Source organism: Bidens hawaiensis, unplaced genomic scaffold (assembly GCF_021521415.1).
Source record: "Bidens hawaiensis isolate Kalapana, Puna unplaced genomic scaffold, B.hawaiensis_p1.1 tig00009659_1, whole genome shotgun sequence".
Lineage (NCBI taxonomy): Eukaryota > Viridiplantae > Streptophyta > Magnoliopsida > Asterales > Asteraceae > Bidens > Bidens hawaiensis.
This window is the reverse complement of record NW_027491724.1, coordinates 739,642-757,442: the sequence shown is the minus strand read 5'-3', so window position 1 is coordinate 757,442 and position 17,801 is coordinate 739,642. Positions and strand designations below refer to the sequence as shown.

The 17,801-nt window shown below is 35.2% G+C and overlaps 2 protein-coding genes, 1 non-coding gene and 1 pseudogene across 3 annotated transcripts; all 4 read right to left on the bottom strand.

Moving 5' to 3' along the window:
- Positions 1-290: 290 nt before the first annotated feature.
- TRNAW-CCA (transfer RNA tryptophan (anticodon CCA)) lies at positions 291-362 on the bottom strand. Its single transcript has one exon. It is a non-coding gene; the product is annotated as a tRNA-Trp (tRNA).
- An 859-nt stretch (positions 363-1,221) lies between these two features.
- Positions 1,222-4,229, bottom strand: LOC143533294 (derlin-2.2-like). The gene is made up of 6 exons (XM_077028124.1): positions 4,125-4,229; positions 3,375-3,474; positions 2,791-3,005; positions 2,619-2,702; positions 1,724-1,777; positions 1,222-1,538 (listed from the first exon to the last, which is right to left on the bottom strand). Exons 1-6 carry the CDS (start codon positions 4,221-4,223, stop codon positions 1,359-1,361), a joined length of 732 nt encoding a protein of 243 aa, XP_076884239.1. The 5' UTR covers positions 4,224-4,229; the 3' UTR covers positions 1,222-1,358.
- A 5,079-nt stretch (positions 4,230-9,308) lies between these two features.
- On the bottom strand, positions 9,309-11,185 carry LOC143533293 (cytochrome P450 716B1-like; annotated as a pseudogene).
- Positions 11,186-12,595: 1,410 nt separating this feature from the next.
- On the bottom strand, positions 12,596-14,288 carry LOC143533292 (cytochrome P450 716B1-like). The gene is made up of 4 exons (XM_077028122.1): positions 13,788-14,288; positions 13,275-13,710; positions 13,011-13,198; positions 12,596-12,925 (listed from the first exon to the last, which is right to left on the bottom strand). Exons 1-4 carry the CDS (start codon positions 14,286-14,288, stop codon positions 12,623-12,625), a joined length of 1,428 nt encoding a protein of 475 aa, XP_076884237.1. The 3' UTR covers positions 12,596-12,622.
- Between the last annotated feature and the right edge of the window lie 3,513 nt (positions 14,289-17,801).

Genomic DNA, 17,801 nt, shown 5'->3' with positions numbered 1-17,801 from the left:
ATTTATAGCTTATGGTAAAGTTGTTAATCATCTCTTTTATATTGCTATTTGGGTTTAAAGTTTGAACGTGTTGTTTTAGTCTTTAGAGTATTGGCTTTAAACTATCTCTCGGGTTTTTGTCTGCTTTTGTTTTAGACTAGGCTAAAGAATTGGATGACTTGATGATGGACACACCAAATGAGCTTATCATAGCGATTAGTAGCTAACAAAGAAATCACATTTGGTTCAGCCAATAACCGAAGCCTGTGAAAACAGAAATGGTTTAAAAATTAAAGAAAATCAACAGGGTTTGAACCTGACGTGAATCGAACACGCAACCTTCTGATCTGGAGTCAGACGCGCTACCATTGCGCCACAGATCCTTATATTTTTTCTGTCGGTCCGAAATTATATATTCTAGTAGACTTTCAACTTAACTTAAAATATTAACCTTTTCACGTTAATATATGATCATAGCTGGGTAAATAGCATTTAATCGAATGTCTTTTAGCAAGGATTTTCAGATTAAGGATCATAACGATATATATAAACATTTATTATCTTATATAATTATATTGCTTTCCCATTAAAGGCAAATGTTGATGGTACAATCTGAACCTCTTTATGGTGCGAATGTGTTTATGACCGACGTTGAGAAATGTATTAAAACAATAGCTATGAGAAAACATTAGCAGACTCGATTTCATTATTAAAACTTTATTAGAAATTTGTGAAATCACTTCTTATCTTGTAAGCTAGCTAGAAGTAGAAGCAAAATCAAGGGACCTTTTTCTATAATGAGATTTTGAAAACAAATTGTTCATATACTCTTATAGGACCTCTCTATATCGAGCCGCCCTTCACGTGCCCCCAGCTCGGGCAAAGGTCCAATGAATACCCAAGGAAACGGGGTATACAAACTGACAGCTTGGGCCGGGTAGGTTCAAAACTGGTTTGCGGGAACGAGCCTAGGAACCAGTATACGAACTGATAGGTTGGGTCAGGTCCTAACTCCTAACCAGTTTGAGCCAAACCGATTTTTTTTGGTGTAGCAAGTCAGGTTATAAAATGGGTTGGCGGGCCCAAACCGACTTTTTTGCACCTTTACTTTTATAGCGCGTCTATACGTGAATTAATATGTGAATATTGGTATGTAAGTATTATACCTAAAGAGTTACTATTATTTTACAGTGTCAAGATTGGGACATTTATGGGCAAGAAGCTGATAAAGAATGACACCCATATATTTCATACTAATTTCAGAATTTCTTTACACAATCAGATTACAGAGCATCACCAAATTATATGCAATTAAAGCCCTTTCACATCTAGAAAAAACATTTCTACATGAAATTCTGTTATCACTCTTACAAAAATAATCATCGTCTGATTTCATCAACTGGCGGTGCTGCAAATCTAACTTCTGCTGGGCGCGCGACTATCACCGTTTCATCGGCAAAAAGGGTTTTTATAAATAACGGGGTTTTCAGGGGTCGTCGTCCTGTCATTTTCGGGTACACGTCTTCAAGAAAAAAGTAGGCGTGGCCAGCTATCATTCCCTGTATTTTATAATTTTAAATGTTAAAGTTTAGATGAGGTTGATTTGGGTCCATGATTGCAGCATTGTCTTGAAACTTCATACTTAATGAAAATTGAAAAGTTTGCAATTTTCGTTTTTATGGGATATGTAAAGTAACAAGTATTAACAGCATGAAACATATAACAATAAATATTAGGGACTTACAAGTAGATCCACCCAAGCACTAGCACCAACAAGAACAGAGAATCCCAATAAAACCTGTAAGTAAAATAAGAAGATTAACAATCATAAAGATCAAATGAATTCCATATCCCCTAAGTTTAGAAAAAGAAAGATCCAAGATTAACACCCTCTTTTCTATGTGCAAACTTCTTATAATCAACACCATTACAAAACCAAATACACCCCCAACCAAGGTCGGTTCACCCAGTTCATCACTTTTTTAATATAATTCTAAGACACGAGTCATGTTTCTATTGGATGGTTATATATTATTTTATATAAACTAAACTTTTTTTTATCTAACATTATTTAACTTAAAAGATTATACAAAAACAGAATTCGTAACATTTTTCTCTCTATTTAGAGGGTATAATATTGGCAAACTTCCATATCGACTCCCAATTCTCTAATTTTTGTTAGTATAATCTCGATCAAGTTAAGTGGTCAGTTAGTAAAGTCAGGTTCAAAATGTAATTAGTAGAAGTATTATGCCAATAATGCCACTGGTATTAGTAAACCTAGCGACGTATCGCATCGCTTGTGATCAACACATGCCATATCATTTGCAAAGACAGATCATTTCAAAAAAACAACCTAACCAATTTAGGCATCATCTTTATTCTTTTTTGATTGCGTATTTTCTATCATTGATCATTCGTATCCAAATTTTCTTCTGTCATTGATTATTCTATCATTTTGTGGGTATGGTCTTTACTTCACGGATTAATTCAACAGAATCACAAAAGAAGAAGGCCAAATGGCTGACATGTATAGCATTTAGGCAACTTATACATTTATGTATAAACATTAACAACATAAATTAGAATATAATGATAAAATTTTAGAAACTACAGACTAATATTTGTCAAGAACTCACCCATGGTAAGTAAGCTGCTGTGAAAGTAAAGAGGCCCAAGAAGCTCATATGAATATATGGATTTTGCTTGCTCCATACATAAACCTGAAAAAATAAAAACACAGGATTTTAAACTCAAGTAACTCTAAAATGTTTTAACAGTAAATAACTGTAAAACAAAATAACAAATTACCATCATGAAAGTTAGCGAATTGCTAAGAAATATAATCTTGGCAAAAGATTCTGACACATAAGGTATCATCCCTCCAACAAGCACAATAGTGGTCAACACAGTTGACCCAAATAACAGCATATAAAAGAAGTCCGCGGTTCTTCCTCTAAAAGAGTTTTCTTCTAGAAGCTTGCAGTATCGGGCCAGAAAGAACATGTGAAACAGAAAGTCCAAGTCTGTAAATGAACCACGTGACGTTAATAACAATAAAGCAAAAGAACGAACATGAAAACTTAAACGAATGGATTTTCTTGTTCATGTTTGTTCATTAAGAAAATGAATGTGCTAATGTTCGCTTGTAATATTCTAAACGAGCAAACATCTATCAGAAGCGAATGTCAACATCATTCTAAATTGATGACAAAAATACAAATATAGCATTAGTGAATAATTTCCTTACAGAAAATGTAATATATTTACTTTTTTGAAAAGCATTTCTTTATTATGTAAAGTATACATCTAAACATGGGTGATGACAAATTACATTACTTGTTTCTATGGCAACAAAAAACTCAAGTTTGTAGAAAATGTGTATGAAAGCTTACCCATCTTGCGGAAATAAAGGAAATTGGTGATCAAGCGCCAGATTTGGTATTGCTTGACAACAAGATTAGGATTGAGGTACAAGTTATACGGGGAAATGATCTGCATAAAGTTAATACAAAATCAAGTTAAATACTATCTTTAAGCTTCTGCCTTCATATATTTATCTAAAATGCCACATAAAAATCATCATGATGGCCAAACAAATAGTGTTCATATGTCACTCTTGTAATTACTACAAATGTTTAATGGCAGCATTAGTCTAAAATTTTTCGCCTCTGATAACATACAATCAACTCCGTTGAAAGATTTTTCAACTTTCTACTGTTATTTTAGAGTTTCATCCCAATTCATTCATAAGCTGTATAGTCAAATATACTATATATAATAATCAAGCAACAAGAAGAAATGAGTGAATGAGCCTAAAATCGGACGGATAGTTTAAGTAAGCCATTGGACTTCAGGGAAGATAAGACATAATTAATCTTTGAATTCAACTTTGGAATGCATAATTGATAATCAATTCCTCCCTCAAACCCTAGTTTATTGAATTCCTACAACTCAATGCAACGTTACATAGCGGTAGCCTCTTAATGGAGATTGAGGTGAACAATGGATGTTACATCTTCCAATAAAAGGCTACCAAACAAATAGCTCCGTAGTTTAATTTCACGCAACCGATACCTAATAATTTGATTGATGGTAACATCTACAGAAAATCAAATAATCATTGATATGATAATAGTAAGTACCTCAAGGGAACAGCCGATGGTGGTAACGATTGCTGCTGTGAGATAGGAGCGAGTGATAACAGGCATCTGTTTGTACCATTCCTCCACAGCCTCCGCCATTTTTAATATAATAATAATAATAATAATAATAATAATAATAATAACAATAAATTCCAATCAATCAATCAATCAATCCGGAACAACAACAACAACAACAACTTCTAATCAGCGATCGGAGATTAAAGGCACAACCACCTGGACTCACTGGTTAATAAATATATGCCTTCTTTTTCAACATTTGGCGCGTGACTACCACGCACCAATCATACATGGTTGTGAGGTGTCTTCACCAATCACATGCTTTTGCTACAGGGCCATATCTCATGTTTCTTACCTGGCTGACGTCGACAAACTTAAACCACCTTAACTGTTTTCATTGAGAGAACTCTCAAAATAACCCGTTTTTTCTCAAATATTTTTATAATTTGGACTGTCAAGACGTATTGGGAAAAGATAAAAATAAAGACGAGATTTCGAAAGAAAGTCAGGTACAAGACGAGATTTGGGGAAATAATGTCGGTAAAGTTCAAATTATTTGTAATCTTGGAGGAAAAGTTCAAATTTTTCAAAAAGTTTTTTACTTAAAAAACCGTCTTAAGAGACTGTTTTTTTATGTTTCCTACCTTTCTCGTCCAAATTTTCAAATTCTTGAAAAATTGTATTTTTTACAATTATACCCCTCAATCACCGTCACCACCTTGAATCACCACCACCATCACTGATGCCGTCGGCCCCACCCAATCACCACACCGTCACTACCACCATAACCGCCTCCACCACCGCTGAACCATAGCCGCTGCACCAAAAACGAATGACGTCACTGCACCCAAACTCACCGGAACTCCTAACAGATTTTTACGACCACGAATCCCTGAGCAGTTTCAACAGAATTTGTTAGGAACCATTAAATATTATTATTATTATTATTATTATTATTATTATTATTATTTAATTTTGCCAATCAGTCGATTCTTCGTGATTTGGAATTTGCAAACTATTTATTGCTTGATGGCCGCAGCTTCCGATCATGCCGCCGACATCACCAAGCTTTGCACCCACTGGTATTATTATTATTATTATTTTATTATTATTATTAATCATAATCATATTTTTTCCTCTTTTCTTTGTGAATTATGAGTTGCTATCCCTAAGCAGTTTTAACAGGATTCGTGGCCGGAAAAATCTGTTAGGAGTTCCGGTGAGTTTGGGTGCAGTGACGTCATTAGGTTTTGGTGCAGCGGCTATGGTGCAGCGGTGGTGGAGGCGGCTATGGTGGTAGTGACGGTGGTGGTGATAGGGTGGGGCCGACGACGTCGGTGATGGTGGTGGTTCAAGGTGGTGATGGTGGTTGAGGGGTATAATTGTAAAAATTATAATTTTCCAAGAATTTGAAAATTTGGATGGGAAAGACAGGAAACATAAAAAAAACAGTCTCTTAAAGACGGTTTTTGAGTAAAAAAGTTTTTGAAAATTTTGAACTTTTCCTCTTAGATTACAAATAATTTGGACTTTACCGACATTATTTCCCCAAATCACGTCTTTTACCTAACTTTCTTTCGAAATCTCATCTTTATTTTTATTTTTTCCTAATGCGTCTTAACAGTCCAAATTATTAAAGATTTTGAGAAAAAATAGGCTATTTTGGGACTTCTCTCACTAAAAGGGACTATTTTGGGAATTCTCCCTTTTTGTTTTTTTTAGCGGTCAAAATAGATCGCTACAATTACATACTCACCCAAATCATTTTCATTCCATTCTCACGGTGAAACTCACCTATAGGTGAGAGAAAACCCCGTGGGCCGTGACTCAATTTGAGCCCTCTATTTTTTGTCTCAAGTAATACTTGAACCCAACACCTTCCCTTATATTAAATTGAAGTCTTTGAGTGTCTCGCTATAACCATTTGAACTATAGATCATTGGCAAAGCACCTTAATTGTCTTGATTGGTTTATTTTAATATAAATATTTATATTAGAGTTTCTATCACATCCGTGTTTATTGTTATCAAATTACGAATGTATGTGCTTTAATAATGCGTGTTGAACCTAACTATTACTTAGGTCGACTATGTTTAGCATTGGTCAATGATGATCAACAATGCCAATGAGGGTTGATGGGTCACTAAGGAGGTCCAGTTAGAGCATCTACATCAAGCTATGACATCCGAGGTTCAGATGATGTGACAAAGGAATGGATTTGAAGTGGCAAACTTCTCTTCCTGTGGAGCAAGTTTGTGAAAGTGGAGTTTGTAAATGCAAAAGTGCAACAAACTTGCAAGGTTAGGGTTTTTGAGAAGGTTTTTTGTAGAAAAAAAATGGAGGTTTTTGAGAAAAGTTTGAAATATGATGTGACACGTATGTTGAGGTTTGTTGTTGATTCTCTTAGGACTATTTTGTGTCAATAGTTAGTGCTTGCCAATTAGGTTCGATTAAAGATAGTTAAGGCTAATTTGAGTCGATATTAATGAATCGGATAAAATATTAGCAATTGAGGCCATGGAGTAAAAATTGGTCTTTGGATGCCAATTACATTCGAGGTGTGTTGTCGATTCCAATAAATTTGAGGCATGGAGGTGGATGAATGGTTGAGGTAGGTGAAGGAGATAAAGATACAAGAGTAGGGCTCATTTTTTCTACTATTGTTCTTAGGAAGGGTAAAATATGCATTTCACACCCATTTAATAGGGAGATTTAACGGCTGTCAAGGGCAAAGAACAAAATTCATATATGTAGACCACCATAGTAATACCTTTACAACCACCAGCTCAAGTATGTAATTACTAAACTATGGGGATCAATCGTGCAATATCTACAAAGCATATGGACCAACCATGCAGTAAGCCTTTAAAAAATTTATTCTTTGATTTTGATAATAGCTACAACTCGTTTTTAAAACACATACAACATAAAACAATTGTCAAAGAAAGCAAAGAGCCAATTGATATTCAAAATTTAATATTGGGACTCAAAGAGGTAACTTTTATCCAAGAGGGTGGGTGGTTGAATTATATCCTTCTGAGGAGAAGAAATACGCTATGCTACCTAGCAGTGTGTGCAACAGTAGCATTTCTGTTGCTAAGGGAGGGGTGGAGAGAGAGAGATTGGATTTGGTATATGGTATTCCTACTTTTTCATAATTTTGGTGTCAGTATTTTCGAACTTATCCTAGTTGAGTTAAAGAAAGTATGATCGATGATAACACTTTTGTCTATTTGAATACTCATATCAAGCTTCTTTTTCTTCGCTTGTAAAATAACGATATTTAGATTAATTTCTAGGGTTTGGATGAAATACAAATTAAATTAGCATGATAACTGTGAGAATCAATAGTGTAATTATATGTACAACATAGTGTAATTAGAGTGTAGTGTAATTACACTATAATATAACTGCATAATTAAACTACTTGATTATCACAATTAGCAATTAACACAATAATTTAATTTGTACATTAACTTTTCTGAGTATTTCTAATCGAATGACACAATCAAACACATAGACTATACACATAATATTTAAAGCTTTTCGCTTCATAGAAATAAAATATCGCCTATCAAAAAAATAATAATAATAAACAAACACAATCAAAACCCAAAACCATTATTTTTCTTAAAAATATAAACCAAATACTAACTTGTCAATGGAACCATCACAAACACAGTCAATCTTTTATGTGGAAACAACAAAAACCTAAAATCATTTTATCACTCACGTTTTGGTAAAGTAAACTGCGGTTAAGTTATTTTACAAAAGGGGACAAAATTGAAAAGGACGATAAGGATTTATAGAAAAAAAAATCATAACTAAAATTTAATATAAAAACAAAAAAAAAGTAAAAACACAAAAATGTTTCCACCGTCTTCTCGTTCCAAAAAAAAGTATTTAGGAAAAAAATTATTGTGTCTTTTTATTTATCATTGTATTTTTTATTTATTTCTGTAATAGATTGTGTTTTTTATCCTTAATATTGGTTTTTTTATATTGTGCTATATTTTGCTCGGTATTGTATAATAAAGTAGAAACTTTACTCGGGCAATGAAAGATGGCCTTAAATCTTGATCACATCGATGCCATATAGGCATATAATGTTCATTGCCTGTTTTTATTTTATGTTTTGCGCTTCATCTAGTTGCGAACTTGCGATCCATGGTGGATCTGGTCATTGCTTCAGGCCAAATAAAACTTGGTTTATTGGATTTTAATAATTCATTTTAACTGGTATTGGCCGATAATAATCTCTATTCATTTTATCACCACTGGTGGTCTCAAATTTAAAAAAGTTAACCCCCCAATGGTCCCCCGTTAAAAATGACATAACAGCGTTATATTTTTTCCGAGTTTCAAACTAATGGTTTAGGGCATTTGATCGTAAGGAGGATACGAGTCGATTGATGTAAAACTTAGCTCGAAATGGTGATCCAGACGACTTGATTATTGTTAATTGTAAGTTCAAACACCCGAATTAAAGCATTGTTTCATCGTTTTGGAGCGCCGTTTCGAATGAAGTTTTACATCAATCGACTCGTATTCTCCTTCCGATCAAAAACCCTAAAACATTAGTTTGAAATTCGGAAGAAAGTATAACACCGTTAAGTCATTTTTAACGAGGGACCATTGGGGGTCAACTTTTTTAAATTTGGGACCACCAGTGGTGATAAAATAAATAGAGATTATTATTGACCAATACAAGTTAATAAGGATTATTAAAATCCAATAAACCTAAAAACTTTTGACACAAACATTAGTAAGCATGTGACATCATTACATTGTCTATGTACTCATGTATATTTAACAATTTTTATAAACTAGATGCTTTGTAAGTTTATATTATAAAAATTTTATAGTGTATTATTATTTAATTATATAACAAAAATAGTAATAACCAATTGGCGATCCATAAAGCCAAAGCTTTTAAACCTAGGTTTAAAAGTGGAGGTTTTGGGTTCAAATCTCATATACAATTAATAAAGATTGAAAAAATTCGTCATTCAAAAAAAATAGTAATATTATCAAAAGGAAAATAATATAGCTATTACAAGATGTTAGTTATATTTTAAAATTTAAATTAAACATTATTGAGCGTGTTTGTGAGATATATTCTGTTAAAAAAAAAACCCTCCTACAAACATCTATGCTTCATATGACACCATGGTTTATTTTAGGGGCTTGACCCGAACCAACAAACCTTGATCAAACTCTGGCATAGGAACCCTCTTAAAGGATTCATCTTTCTTAAGTAGCTCCCAAGTGAATCCTGTCACCAGACGATGCATCATCACTAAAGTTTCCATTTTTGCGAGCTCGATACCAGGACACATCCTAGGCCCAGCTCCAAACGCCACGTAACTACATGGTGGTGGTGGGGCATGTGTCTCAAAACGAGTTGGGTCAAACATGGTTGGATTTTCAAAAATACTATCATCCATATGTGTCATGGAGGCTGATAACAACACCTGGAAAAACATAATATGAAATCATTTATAAGTGATTTGTGTAATGATATTTTGTCTCTTCAATCCTAATTGATTAATCAGTTATGTCATACTTGCCACCCTTGTGGAATTATGAATCCTCCATACTCAATATCTTGTCTAGCTCGTCGAAAGCTCAAAGTCACAGGAGGGTTTATTCGCATCATCTCGGTTGCTACTCTCCATGTGTACTTCATCTTGGTGAGGCTTCCCATGTTAAAGAGTATTCGGCTGCTTCATTACCAACAATTTCTTGTTGTTCTGCAACTCAAATATATGACTTGGTTTGATATACGGATTATAAATTGGTTTCTACGTATTCACGCCCTTAAGGCTTACACGTGCATAAACATTATGTACGTATATGCATAGGCCCGGACAATATATGACATTAATTGATATTTTTTGGCATATGATTTTGCAATGCTTGTAACAAAACAAGGGTAAACATGCATTACCTCGAACTGTAGTAGAGCAAATAGATTTATCCTTAGCTAAAAGCCTAACCAAGAATGTAAGAAGGACGGAGGTTGTATCATATCCAGCAATCATCACAACGATGATGTTGTCAACGATCTCCTCTTCGGACATCATTGTTGTGTTATTTTCATCACGAATGCTAAGCAACGAAGTGATTAGATCTTTATGAGGGTCCCCGTGTTGATTTTGTTTAAGTGCCTCTCTTTTCTCATGTATAAGATGTATAAGCATCGGCACGAGCTTCATCCTTGCAATGATCGCACGATGGTATTTGGTAAAAGGCAAACTTATTGGAATTGACAGCAGACCTTCAATCATATCTTGAAAACGTGGTAGCATCTTCTCTCTTTTGGGTCCTCTTTCAATCCCAAAAAGAAGCGAACAAATTATGTTGAAGGTTAAGATCTTGATCAAGGGTTGCACCTAGTCATTATATATAGAGAGAGAATAGTAAATAATAAAATCTGATGCAGTGTGTGTGTGTGTGTAAGTATGTATAATAAACTGTTTATAAAAGTATTTATATGGTTATCATTCTGGGGCGGATAAAATATTGTTTACCTGGACCTCCCCTTTACCATGCCAATGCGATAGAAGGTGGTGCCGGACTTCTTCATCTACTTTTGCAACATATTGCTTCAACACTTCAAGCTTAAGAAACGAAACTAGGGCCACTCTTACTCGTTTGTGATCATTGCCAGACAACTCGATTATATTTTTGGAACCCAAGATCCTACTGATCGACGGTGGTTTGAGTGTTGGTTAGTAGGTTCCCATCGCAAGTGTATATGAACTTATTCGCGGTTGGACCATGCAAAACAACGGTCGGATATCCAAAAAGACTTGCTTTCCAAATGGGACCGTGGTTTGATATTCTTTTTTGAAACCATTTATCGACCCTATCGGCCTTTTCAAGGCCTTTAGAAGGCCAAGGCTTTGCCCTATCACTGGCAGCCCCAACGGACCAGGTGGTAGTCAATCGTTATACTTATGCTGTACAAGGAAAAAAGTAGGAACCAAAATCAGCAATAAAAGTATTAATAAAGGCATAAAGACCATGAAATATTCCATGACTAGAAAACACAAGGTACGGTACTATCACTATGAGATCAGAATTCCTTGTATATATACACACAACCTAATTATCATTTTATGTAAATGGCATCTATTGGAAGAGATCCATTTTTCATCAAATTTTCCGGAACACGAATCTGTATTATTATCTAAGTAAAATATGTTTATTGTCGATCTAATTTTTTATAGAAATTTTAAAATATTTAGAGTTCGATATCAACAAGGGAATACTAGTAAGTAGTAACCAATCATGTGACTTCTACAATAATTACAAGTTGTACTAATCATTCCAAATAATTAGTAAATATTAACATTTTCGTGCAATTTCGTAACGGTCTAATCATCTAAGATGTATTAATCATTCAATTGTTTTTTTTTATCAGCTTAAGTTTCACAACTTATTTTTTCTCATGTCTCAAGTGAAACTAGAACTTATCAAATATGTAGGGCCACACGTACTCTTTCTTGATCATGACCGGACAACTCGAGTATATTTTTGGAACCCAAGATCCTGCCAATCTGGTGGTTGAGTGTTGGTGAGTACATTCCCATCACAAGGGTATATAAACTTATTAGCGGCTAGACCGTGCAAAACAACCGTTGGGTATCCAAAAAGACTTGCTTTCCAAACGAGGCCGTGGCTTGTTATTCGTTTTTGAAACCATTCTTCGACCCCTTTCAACGCCTTTAAAATTAAGGCCGATGCTTTGCCCGATCACTGGCAGTCCCAATGAACCTGGTGGTAGTTGACCGTTATACTTCTTCCTCCGGAATAGGAAAAGACTAGGAACCAAAATCAAAAGTAATTAAGAATAATGATAGTCATAAAAACCACGGCTAGAAAACAAAGGCATGAGAGAAATTAAATCCTTGCATATATGATGTATATTATTATTATGACCAGACTGGTGTTACTCTCGTGTTCCTTTAGTGTTGGTCGGTTGTCTTTGGCATCATTAAAAGGCATGCATTTTATTAACCGATCTCTAGAAAGTAGTATTAAATTGTAAAATCGCTACCAAATAACTTTGGCCAATATTATGACATTTGTCACGCAATAATACTATGACGTCGTAATTAACATTTTAAGTCATTGTAATGAAATTTCATAAAATAAATGTTTAAGGGTATTTAAAGTCCTACTATATATAAAGCAATATTTTGTTCAAACAAATTTCCGCTACAATTAAATAAACTCTAATGTATTATAAACAAGTATCAACTGCAGGTCATACGTCTAGCTAGGACCTTGAAGACTGGTGTGACAATATCGATTTATGATACCATAAACACTTTTGGTTTTCGCTTTAATTTTTGTTAATAATATATTTAAAGAAACTCGTTTCTCATAATTTGTTTATATATTGAGCAAAAAAACAAAGGAACCATGGATGCTGATTATCACAACATTCACGCTTGACAAGACACCATGGTTTACTTTAGGGGCTTGAGCTGAATTAACAACCCTTCATCAAATTCTGGCATTGGAACTCTCTTAAAGGATTCATCTTTCTTAAGTAGCTCCCAAGTGAATGTTGTCACCAGACGATGGATCATGACCAAAGTTTCCATTTTCGCAAGCTCCATACCAGGACACATCCTTGGGCCACCTCCAAATGGCACGTAACTAAATGGTGGTGGTGATGGTGTGTTTTTTTCAAAACGAGTTGGGTCGAACATGGTTGGATTTTGGAAAATTCTATCATCCATGTGTGTCATGGGCATAGATATCAACACCTGAAAACACATCATATAAAATCAATACAAGTGATTGCTTTATATATATGTGGTATTTTGTTGATTAATTAGTTTTGTTCCATACCTGCCATCCTTTTGGAATTATGAATCCTCCATACTCAATATCTTGTTTTGCTCGTCGGAAGCTCAAAGCCACAGGAGGGTTTATCCTCAGTATCTCAGATGCTACTCTCCATGTGTACTTCATCTTCGACAGGTCTTCCCATGTTAAATATTCTTTTGGTGCTTTGTTGCTTGAAATTTCTTGTTGTTCTGTAATTGAGGCTTGTGCATACATCTTAATATATGTTTTTGCAATTGATTACAACATAGAGGAATATTGTGTTACCTCGAACTAAAGTAGAGTAGATAGATTTATTGTTAGCCAAAAGCCTAGCGAAGAATGTAAGAAGGATGGAGGTTGTGTCATATCCCGCAATCATCACTACGATGATGTTGTCGATGATCTCCTCTTCGGACATCGTTGTTGAGCTATCATCATTATGAATGCTAAGCAATGAAGTGATTAGATCTTTTTGTTGATTTTGTTCTTTAAGTGCCTCTTTTTTCTTGTGTAAAAGGTCAATAAGCATCGGCACAAGTTTCTTCCTTGCCATGACTGCACGATTGTATTTAGTGAAAGGCAAATTGATTGGGACTGATAAAATACCTTCAATCATATCCTGGAAAATTGGTAGCAATTTCTCTCTTTGGGGTCCTCGTTCAATCCCAAAAAGAAGCGAGCAAATTATGTTGAAGGTTAAGGTCTTGACCAAGGGTTGCACCTACACGGTTATAATTTTGAATGGTTATAATTCTAGTGTAACACACTTATATATATGTACAAGTTCGATTATTTTACCTGGACCTCATTTTTCCCATGCCAATAGGTTAGAAGGTGGTGTCGGACTTCTTCATCTACTTTTGCAACATGTTGCTTCAACACTTCAATTTTAAGAAACGGACCTACCGCAGCTCTTACTCGTTTGTGATCATTTCCAGACAACTCAAATATATTTCTGGAACCCAAGATCCTACTGATCGACGGTGGTTGAGTGTTGGTGAGTAGGTTCCCATCACAAGTGTAAAAGAACTTATTTGCAGTTGGACCATGCAAAACAACGGTCGGGTATCCAAATAGACTTGCTTTCCAAACTGGACCATAGTTTGTTATTCGTTCTTGAAACCATTTATCGACCTTGTCGGCTTTCAAGGCCTTTAAAAGACTGAGGCTTTGCCCTATCACAGGCAGCCCCAACGATCCAGGTGGTAGTTGATTGCTATACTTCTTATCTTGGAAAAGGAAAATTGTGGGAACCAAAATCAACGATAATAATAAAATTATAAAAATCATGAATTCCATGGCAAGAGAACACAAGGTTGTATTTTGTGGCGGACTTCTCTGGCTTTATACATGCTGGTTGGTTAACTGGCCGGCTGTCATTTTATATATTATCTTCAGAGTCAATACAAAATTATGGAGAATAATCAAATTGTAATTACACGTATATGATAATGTTCATCATCGTACTCAGTACTCAGTATATCCCACCAATAGCAATGCTATGGTAGGGTCTGAGGAGGGTATATGATAATGTTCATTTTGGATTATTAAATATGTGAAATTGTTCACGTACGGTATTTACTAGTTCTTTTTGTAATATATATAGATTGCATAAATAAATTGGTCGTTTATTATTATTATTATTGTTGTTGTTTTTTCTTTTTTTTTTTGACAAATTATTCCGTCAGTAAAAGTCTATTCTATTGGTGAAATTATATGCTTCAACCAATAATTTGAAGTTGTGTTAATCATCTAATAGATCTCTAATTATAACCGTACAATGAAAATAATGTTGGAATTAATTCCCGTTCTCGAGTCAATGAGGCAGGTTGGGCTGACCCATCGAGCCTATGATGGATTGGTGTCTTGTTTATCAAGTTGAGCACGTGATTTGGTTATATGGAATAAATTACTTATGAACAAGTCGAGCCAATGACTTGGACAACAAGGAATTTATTTATTAATTATTATTTAGACATGCTTTTACCAATTAGTATTTGAGTATGATTATAGTTTTTGTATTCTAGTCTAGTTGGGTTTCCAAATCTAAATTATTATATAGACCCGAGCTTGTGGGTTATATCATTAAGAGTTTATGTATTGTAATTTTCGAGCTAATGAGAATTACGAGATTGAGCTTATGATCTAAATTCGTTTTTGTGTTTATCTATTCTAGTTACCAAACTTCAATTGGTATCAGAGCTCGGTTTACAAACGAGTTCGTTAGTTTCTTCTTTCAATCGCCTCAAGACTTGGGAGGAGTGTTCTTTTTACACCATTAATTGTTTTTTGATCAACAACAATTAATTCAAGAGCTTGGAGCGCCTACTTTACGAATTAATTCAGAGGGGAAAAGGTGGTAATTTTTGTTCAATAATAATTAATTGTTTTCTGTAAACAACTAATTCATCCTTAGTCGCACCCGGGAGGAAATGAAAATCAATCTGAAATTTTCTTTTCAACCATAGATTAATTGGTTTTCTAAGAATCAACAATTAATCCATCACCAATTCGTTTATTAACAACCGACGGAGTGAATATTCAGTTTTGCGCTTTAAAGATCACCACAAAGCAATCATCGATTCAAGATTCCCGCAAACCTACAGTCGGTGAGGAACCATGACAAGCCATGCGAGTAATCAGACCACCATTTCTCTACAATGTCCGATGCTAACCAAAATGAATTACACCATGTGGGCTGTTCGGATCAAAGCGGTGTTCCGGTACCACAGAATATGGGATGTTATTGAGCCGGGAAGTACGGACGAGAAGAAAGGTGAAGCCATCTCTCTTTTCTTTCAATCCGTACTGGAAGATCAAATCATGCAATTAGCCCGATACGAAACGGCTAAAGAGGTTTGGAATGCCATAAAAGCCCGGTATGTTTGAGCGGAGAGGGTTGTAGAAGCACGTCTACATACCCTAATAACCGAATTCGAAGGAACGAAGATGAAGGATTCCGAGTCTATAGATGACTTTTCCGGGAGAATATGTGGCTTAGCGACTAAATTTGCAGCACTCGGTTCCGCCATAGATGAAACAAGATTGGTGAGAAAGTTTTTAACTAGCATGCATGCCTAAAGGATTCAGAAATATTGTAGCTTCTATCGAGCAAATGGTAGATCTCAAGACACTCAAGTTTGAAGAAATAGTTGGGCGTCTTAAAGCTTTTGAAGATCGTGTGAACAGTGTTGATGACAAACTTGAGAATAATGGGAAGTTACTGTTCAATATGGCTAAGTCTGGAAAATTCAAACGGAAGGGCAAAGAAGAATCTGAAAAATCCTGTGAAGACTCAAAAGTTGACCGAAACAAAGAAGGTAATTCATGGAACAAAAGGGAATATTCAGGGGTTCAATGTTTTCATTATGACGAGATGGGTCACTTCACCTCAGTATGCCCGGAAAGAAGAGAAAAATGGGCAGAAGCAAAAGAACCAGCAACAAATAAGGAAGTTTTGATGAAGATTAGCATTAATGATCAAGTTTTTTTTAATGAAGAAAACGTGCATCCGAAGCGGTACGAGTCGGAACCGATGGAATATGGTTTTTGGTATGAGTCCAAACTCAAAAATTACAATACATAAGCTCAGGTATATATACCAATTTAAATTTGAAAACCCAACTAGACTAGAATACAAAAACCAAAATCATACTCAAATACTAATAGGTAAAACATGTCTAAATAATAATTAATAAATAAATTCCTTGTTGTCCAAGTTATTGGCTCGACTTGTTCACCAAGTAATTTATTCCATGTCAAGTTACGTGCTCAACTTGATAAACAAGAAACCAATCCATCATAGGCTCGATGGGTCGGCCTAGCCCGCCTCGTTGACTCGAGAACGGGAATTAATTCCAACAATCACCCCCCCCCCCCTAATTTCCGACTCAAGATAGGCGAATCTCACTCCGAGCATGTCTATTTTGTCTCAATTCCCCCATTCTTTTACCCCGGATGTCTCGACATAACCCGCCAATTCACCATCTTGAGTTAAAAATAATTCCGGGTCATCGAAATCTTCTTTTCCTCGCTCGAAACGAATCTTGCCATCCAACATAAAATCATTAATTTTCTTTGGAAAAGTGGAGGTTCGAGTCAACCATCTCGGGCTAGACGGACTTAATTCAGCCCGTGAAACATTCTGTGGACCAAAAGAAACTTGTTCCAGGCCAATAGAATGGGTCGAACCATGCTAATGACTTGAGCAAACCTGCTGATTTGCTGCTGTAGTTGCTAATGGGCCATCTTTTTGGTCAACATTCTGGTCAACAACGGAGGAACCAGAAAGGTTAACATGTTCATAGTGGGTATTTTGGTCACACACATTTATTATAAGTTGATCAATTTGCTCTAAATTTACTACCAAGTTTCAACTGGGTTTTCACCATTTTCAAACCAACCCCAACCATGTTTCCCATTAAAAATTACATCTCGAGAAACATGAATTTGGTGTCTAACCAGGTCGTACATTTTGTATGCCTTTGTCCCGGGTCGGTACCAAGATAAAACATAGAGGTGCTTCAGTCATCAAACTTTTTAACCGAAGTAACTGATAACAAACACATCGGTGTTTCAACCTGAATCGGTGTTTTGACCCGAGTCGGTGTTTCAACCCGAAGCTTAACTTGTACAAACGATTTCTTGATCTAACCGACTTCATAATCACCCATGTTCGGTTGCTTGTCCCAAACTTAAAATATTGCTCGTTAAGTTCGGGATAAAATAAATGTTTGAGATAATTATCTCAACATCATCATCACAAGTAATTGTAATGGAGCCTTTTCCTTTGATGTCCACACATGAACTATT